We start from the raw sequence: 8,031 nt of genomic DNA, 5'->3' as shown, positions 1-8,031 counted from the left end.
CCATTCCTTCTTTATCAGATAACAGCAACAACTCATGTCCAAGGTAAATTGGGTGTGCATGAATATAAACTTCCATAGGAGGTGCACTTCTGTTGTTCTTTGCTTGCATGTTGGTTTGGAATGGCAAAATTCTTATATTATCGCCAAATAGAAACGCCCTTTAATTGTCCTGCCCGAGACCAAGGGAAAGTACATACTGGAGTACAGGATAACTTCATGATCCTTGATTACATCAATACAGGAGAGATAATCACCATACACTCATAAAAATAAAGGTGATACAAAAAGTGCTACACAGCAATTCCATACGAAAAACTATTTTGGTTCCCCAAAGGACCTTTCAGTCAAAGGTTTTTAACAGAACAGTTCCTTACCATTTTATAGTCTTAAGAACTTTTCTCACTACAAAGAACCTTTTGTGAACAGAAATGTTCTTAATTGAACAATACAGCCAAGAACGACTCTTCTATGACATTTTGTAGCATCTTTATTTTTAAGAGTATACCGCAGTGGTCTCTAACATGGTGGCTGTGGGCACCAGGTTGTCCGCACAGAGTCTGTGAGTTGCCCACCAAAGCACTTTCTACTAATAGCCTCAATTTTAATATTTATTTATTACATTTTTGTTATATTCGCTTGGCTTTTTAGATGCAAACAATGATAAAACATATCAACAAGTAAACTAAAATAAAATCAACAAGTAAAACAAAAGAAGTTTTGTGTAGACTACCAAAAAAGTAGACCTCCATACTGTTTTATTCATAGCCCTCGCTCACAAAAAGGTTGGAGATACAATTTATATGATAAATACAACATGCTGTCACATTCCTGGACCAGTAAACACTCTGTCATGACTTAGCAAACATATCAAGCCTGTCATACTCTTCCTCAGCATTTTATTCATTTGTACCTTTATCATCTTTTGATACATGTATAGTCCATGTATTCTTTATAAATGAAAAACCTGGCCTTAAAATGTTCTTGTAACTTAATTTATTGTTATGATTTGTATCGATTCAGTCCCTTGATAAAACTCAGATCAAGTGTATAATCACAAATCTTAGTAAACACATATTGAGTTTCATTTTATATAAATGTTTCGCTGTCTCTCTGTATACTTTCATCAGTGTCTGCTGGATTCAATTAAGTTTTTTATTGACCTCCTCATTTTTCATTGCATACTCTAATTTATAGGCAGTTAAAATATCTTTGCTCAGTTTATGAGCATTACAAATAGCTGCACTTTACAGCTTTTTATTTTATGAAGTGGTTTCCAAATGTGTATAACACGTAACACAGTATTTGTTAATATGAGATTGTTGGTGGTGCTTAATAAATATGTGAATGGCTAAATACAGGACAAAGTTGACGAGATGCCACCAGGCTTATATAAGACCAGAGCCGTTATATGCAAAATTAAGCATTTCTCTGGCAGCCATATTAAAAATCCAGACTATCTTGTAACGTAATATTTACTAAACTATTATTTGATTCATCTAATGGTATTCAACTATCTTTTGTTGTTTGGAAAAATTCCTGCGTGAGCCATTCACTACATGGAGGACAAGGGATGCGTTTCAAAGCCGAGCACGTTTTCTGCAGCTATTCACATAAACGATTGCTACCTCTGATCCAGACTTGGCAGAAGAATGTAGCGGCATCTATTTGGGCTGTGGGCCTAATTGGTCTAAAAATACTTGCATTGTCATCAATCAATTAATCTGTTAACACACACATTCTTTCTTTTCACTACTTTGTTTATGAAACAACATTAGACATCAAAGGGGTTGAATGTCAATGGGACATTTTGTAGTTTTGTTGCTGTATGGTGATCATGTGAAGCTATAAAAAAAGAGTTGCATGTCCAAGTCATTACTTCAGGATTTCATCCCAAACCTCACGATGATGCCACAAGGCTATCAACATTTGTCACACACCTGCAAAATCAGTGAAAACAAATTAGCGAAAATATCCTTTTAATACTCCAAAGCTCAGACAGGTGTGTTTAAATCTATCCTACTATGACTGGCATCAAAACAACCATCTGGTTTTAATGTTGCAAGGGATCAGACAAAGGAAGACGGAGATCCCACTCTTAGGAATACTGTCATTATCTTAATCAGACCAGCACTGCACTTTTCCCAGAACTCACTCAGGACACTCAGGAGCTCAGCGTTTATCTGACACCAGAAATGTGTTAAGCTACTTCAAAAACATCGCTGTAGGACAAAAATGTGAGAATTTATCATATAATAATAATAACATTAATTCAGGTGCTGAGGTTTATAGGCAACAAGATGATTGACGCAAACATTATGCACAAGGAGACTTTTTGAATAAGTCGAAAAGCAAGACAATTTATCTCAAACTGTTCGTGACATCTGTGAAAGCAAGAGTTCTCCTGGGTGAAATGAAAAAACAAAGGCTCAGTGCAGCTGGCAAAATGAAAAAGAAGTGACGACAATGACTACAAGTGGATTAGACTTCTGAAGGACGCAGGTGCAACCTGTGACTTCACAACTGCTCACCTGAGATCTGTGACTGCGCTGAACTCTGTAGACCTCGATTTCTGTAACAGATTCCCAGAGCTCCTAAATCCCAATTTGAGACCACAAACAACGGCACCATTCATCATGATTAACGAGTTTCCTCTGAAACTAAGATAAATGAGCATGTGACATATTTGGTTACTTAAGCACGCTGCATAGTTTTCCCATTCACGGAATTTTGCGAAGGATGAAATATTATATCAAGGAGCACGTTTCCATTGAGAAATTGTCAAGAGATGGCTCTTCAGTTTCATGCCAGTGAGCCATCCATTGTTCAGCGTCCCAAACAGTTCAAAAGACAAAATAGGAAGTGCCATAAAGAATTACAATGAAGAATCCAGAGAGCAGCGGGTGCGAATAGCATGTGGCCAACTAAGCATGAAGCCAGATGACAGGATTTGATTATTAGAGCATGAGTATACCCAAGTGTTGAAAGATTCTGAAGTTTAGATAAATAATCTGTCTTTTAGGTATGGCTCAGCTCTTAAATGCTGTAAGATCAATGGCAAGTCTCAACAAGGAACAAGTCCATACAGTTGACCAAAAGCTAGATCGATTATACATTTCAAAAGGGCCATTACAACAAAAGCATGATCATCATCCTGCTAAGACTAGCAAAACAAGAACATTTTGAAAGCGCTTTACGACAGGCTTTTTATTTAATAGGAGACGGACATGCAAAAATTTCCCACCACGTGGGGTGGTGATGGCGCAGTGGATAAGACACTCGTCTTTGGTGTGGGAGACCTGGGTTTGAATCCACTGTGACACACCATTGTGTCCCTGACACACTTAACCCCAAGTTGATCCAAATGCGTGCGATCTCTCACATATATAGCAATTGCAAGTCGCTTTGGATAAAAGCGTCAGCTAAATGAATAAGTAAGTAAAAATGACTGGATCAGGAATCGTTTACTCAAAATGCAGCAAAAAATTTGATTCAAACTCTTGCAGCCGAAAGTTCAGGTCCACCCACAGTTTAGATCTGAAGGCATTAAGTCTTCATAGACGGAGAACAGACCACTCGTCTACTAAAACAGATACAAATATACTAAAGCAAATATGACCTCTAGAGACTCACATACAAACTGCACATCTTCTCTCCGCAAACTTGTTAAAATAAAATGCGGTGGTTTTCTTAAGAAAAATCTCACACAATTTTAACACACCAAGGTCCAGGAAAATTTACAGTTCACAGTACGGCAAGTATTGTGACAAGCCTTCAGTGAGATGGAGAGCCATTTGAGGTGAGAGGAAGTTATTCTGGGAACTCTGGAAACATAGGAAGTGCAGGTTTGAAAAATCAAGTAAAATCAAGGGTGTGATGAATTGGCTGAGAGACTTAAGAGGGACAAAGAACACAGTTCATCTGTGGCACATTGCTTGTTGTCAGTGAGATTGTCCATGACAGTTTTGTCCCATTATAGACTGCATACTTTTTGTAGATTTTTGCACAGAGTTTTTGTGTGCATTTTCTTGTTTGTTATTTTGCTGGGACAGTCAGGCCTGTGTCCGACAATTTGCCCATTAATGATCATGTTTGTTTTTCACAGATAAGACAGCCAAAATGCTGCAATATGTGAGCTTGGAGATCTCTAGCCCTAAACAAAAATCTGATAAATAGTATCAGTATGAGCTGACACTATCGCTAGAGTTAACTCTAAGCTTCAGCACTGTTTTTTATATTATTAATTATATAATATTAATTATATACGTTTAAATGCATATGTGAGTTTGGACCACAAAACCAGTGAATAAAGTTACTGAATAAATAAGATTTCCATTGGGTTTGTTAGAATAGGACAATATTTGGCTGAGATACAACTATTTAAAAACCTGGAATCTGAGCGTGCAAAAATCTAGAAATTTACAGAATATCTTGGAACATGATCTTTACTTAACATCTTAATGAATTTTGGCATAAAATAGATGTTAGCCACATGAATAAAAGTCCTGTTCCCACCTTTTAAAGACACATGCACAGCTAGAATTATGTTGTTTGGCATCTTTTGTTTAAAAAGTATGCTCTCTAACCTGGTCACCTTGCTTTTAAAGGGATAGTTCAACCAAAAATGAAAAATCTCTCATCATTTACTCACTCTCGTGTTGTTACAAGCCTGTATAAATGTCTTTGTTTTGATAAACACAAAGGAAGATTTTTTGAGTAATGTTTGCAACCAAACCGATCATGAGCCCCATTCACTTCCATAGTAGTATTCTTTAAGTTAAAGTATTACTTAAAACTTAAGAACTTAGAACAAGATAAACATAATAACAATTAATTATTTGTATTATTATTAAGTTTTAATGTCTCTTTGCTTTAGTCAGTCTAAAGTCCCTTAAGCTCAATTAAGGAAACTGACTTTGCACCAACTAACATTATTCCAAATTACCCAGCAGTGACAATTAGGAAAATATAGGGCCACTGTATTCTCACTGCAGCCATTAGTCCATTGTGTAAATTCCCAAACTTACTGTAATTTCTCAAGATTGCTTTTTAAGGCCACGCTTCCCTCGGTAATGAATCTCCAAATGATATAATGACAAAACCAAACATTATTCCACTGATGAAACTTTGACACAAGAGCTTTGAATTAAACAAAAGAATGTATTAAAAGAAAACATGCCTGAGAAGTAAATCCATCAGCAGTCCTCAATCAGAACTGTGGTGCTGTGGGAAAGCTTTATTTCTCCTCACTGTAAACCTCTTATCCTCACTGCAAAACTTTCTGTATGAATTATGATCTGTTTATAGGAGCACAAGCTAACAACACATGGAGGTGACCTCAACAGAGGACTATTCACAACAACAGGACCTTCAGCCCACTCCACCCGGCTGTGCCATTCATCTACAGAGTGTGGGAACTTTGTTATCATAATAAATGTATGATTAAATTACTCCTCCGCTCAGATTTGTTTATTCTTTTGAATATTTGTTTAGGGCCGAGGTGCGTAAAAGTAATGGTTATACTGACCTCTACTGACAGAAAAGAGGAAAAACAGATTATTTTCTCTTCTAGGTTAAGTGTAGATAAAATAATAAAAAAGCAGCAAACATCTCTCAACCCTTTAATAATCTAATACTTTGTATTAACACTAACACACAAAAATATATCCTTAAAAATATTTTTCTGTATGGTGTAGAAGTAGATGCAGCAACCGTTTTCAAGTTATTTCAATTACATATAAATAGTTGCAGGGCGGTTGTGACCCTGTCTGTGAAAACTAGGCTAGTCTCGTTTTCTAATTATGGGATTAGCAGCAAGTTTGATTTCACTCATTTATTTTATTATTATTAAGTCTTTGAGATGATCTTACTCAATCAATGTTAAAGGTATCAAGGTTTTATTTTTATCGTAATTACGTTATGTAAATAAAACAACATTTAAAATGTAAATACTAGATCAAATCACCACAAAATGATACTTTCTATACCTTATGGGTCCGGACAATTACAAAGTGAATAGATAGAAAGTGTTTCGAAAAGTTTTGTGGTTGTTTTGTTGCTATTAAGTGACATTATGAGTGTCTGGACGACACCCCGAAACCGATCAAATGCGTTTATGGGCAGTTAACACGCCATGATAATAGGGGGTGCTAACGAGTTCTCCATTTACAGTGTATTCTGATGTAAATCGCGTCACTGTGTTTCTTGTTCCGGGTCAAGGTGTTTTGTTATGCTTAGCGAAGACCATTGGTGAATAGTTTTTGTCTTAACGCGCCAGCCGAGCTTACAAAAGCGTATTGTCAGTTGAGGTTTAGGTTTTATAACTTAGTGTAAAATACCTCAACGCGATGCAAAGGCCACAATTTCGACATCCGCGCCATGGATCAGGTCCTGCGGGTTTCCGCAGTCCGCCTCCAGCTTTCGACAGGACAGGCTGTAGGTTACCGTCTCCTCCGTGGGCATTTTCACCGCCGCCGCCGTTTGGACCGAGATTTGGACGATGCTCTCCAAACACACCACCGAGGGAGTTTTTTTGTAATAGTGGTGGCAGCGGTGGTAAATATTTTAACGACCAATCGCCCGGTCACACACCGCGCAGGTCAAACCCAAGCCCTCGCGGCACACCGTACAGACGCTCGCCGTATGACAACCAGGGACGACACAGTGGACAACAGGTAGTTAAAGAACGACTAAAACAAAAAATATTAATAGATACGCGTGTTTGATTTATATTTAAAAACGTAATTTTGATGGCTCCTGTGTAATAATTACACATGAATGCTTTTTAATATTTTTGTCACGAGTCGCGCGCTCTGTCGATCAAATGCAGTATAAGCTGATTGATCAATGTGCGATTAGGGCAGTAATATACAACAACTGGTTAACTGTAATCGTTTTAATGTCTTTCTGCATGATAATTTTTTCCTGAAGGGTTCACCACGGACATCCACACCGTTTGGCTCAACGCATGGCAGGGAGAGAGGGACAAATGATATGGAAAAGTATTACAAACCTTCAATGCTCCAAGATCCCTGGGCAGACCTAAAGCCTATCTCAGTCACAGAAACTCAGTCTAAATGCAACTCCCAACAAACCACAAACACAGGCAGACAAGGAAGATATTATAACTAAAGCTAAGTACATTTCAAGGAAATGTACAGTCCTTTTTATTTAGTGCAACATTGCGATTATCATTTATAAGTCAAACGGAGTCGAGCATCACCCAAATGTTCTTGTCATGGACTTGATTCAGGATTCACCAGCAATAATTCTTAAGAAGTTGGCTTCAAACAATATTTTTTAAATTCATATGTACTTTTCTTATTCAAGAGACATTCTTTTACTTTTATATCTGTACAACAGGATCAAAAAAGTTGGTTGCTGTTGTAACTCGCAACCTATTCAAAGTAGATTTGGCCAACTCCCATGGAGTTTGCTTATCTATTGAATTGAGACACGCCTCTTTGAACCTAAAACAAAAGAGGTCTGATCAACACATCTACCTCTTAACATTCCCTGTATGATCACTAAGGTCAGTCCAGGTATTTGTAGGTGTGTCTCCTTTACGATTTTCTAAGAACTGTTAATGTTTTAATTTAATTTTTTATTTGTGCTGACCTTTGGTTTTAACAAATTTCATAATTTCTTTTCTGTTTAGTGATAAACATTTTCAGACAAGGTCTACTGTTAAATCAAAAGCCTAATTTCATTAAAATATAACTCCGTATAACTCCACATCTCAGCAACAGCTGTAATTCTCAATTTATTTTCCAATCTTTTGATTTTTATACCATTTTAAACCTCATTTCTGACTCATTACACATCTACAAAAATATATTTTATTAGTGTAACGATACACATAACATTTTACATTTAAAAGTTCAGTATGCTCAAATGTTTGCTTTTTCATTTTCAGTCAAAATTCAGATAACAAATTACAGACAGTTACTGATGTAATATTACTTTACATCAGTGCTTTCCAGTTGTCTTCTGTCATCATCTGGTTTTGTTTAAACTTGGCCTTTGTATGTATTC

The 8,031-nt window shown here is 36.7% G+C and overlaps 1 protein-coding gene across 1 annotated transcript; it reads left to right on the top strand.

Moving 5' to 3' along the window:
• The first annotated feature begins 6,202 nt into the window (after nt 1–6,202).
• Nucleotides 6,203–7,731, top strand: mplkip (M-phase specific PLK1 interacting protein). Its single transcript, XM_065276216.1, has 2 exons — nt 6,203–6,671; nt 6,928–7,731. Exons 1-2 carry the CDS (start codon nt 6,345–6,347, stop codon nt 7,126–7,128), a joined length of 528 nt encoding a protein of 175 aa, XP_065132288.1. The 5' UTR covers nt 6,203–6,344; the 3' UTR covers nt 7,129–7,731.
• Nucleotides 7,732–8,031: the final 300 nt, after the last annotated feature.

Source organism: Paramisgurnus dabryanus, chromosome 6 (assembly GCF_030506205.2).
Source record: "Paramisgurnus dabryanus chromosome 6, PD_genome_1.1, whole genome shotgun sequence".
Classification (NCBI taxonomy): Eukaryota; Metazoa; Chordata; class Actinopteri; order Cypriniformes; family Cobitidae; genus Paramisgurnus; species Paramisgurnus dabryanus.
This window is presented reverse-complemented; position numbering and strand designations above follow the sequence as displayed.

Excerpts from the sequence above, each read along its gene's own strand:
- mplkip (XM_065276216.1), top strand. The coding sequence starts at position 6,345 with ATGCAAAGGCCACAATTTCGACATCCGCGCCATGGATCAGGTCCTGCG. Across the intron at positions 6,672-6,927 it reads GACGACACAGTGGACAACAG|GGTTCACCACGGACATCCAC; the intron begins GTAGTTAAAGAA and ends TTTTTCCTGAAG.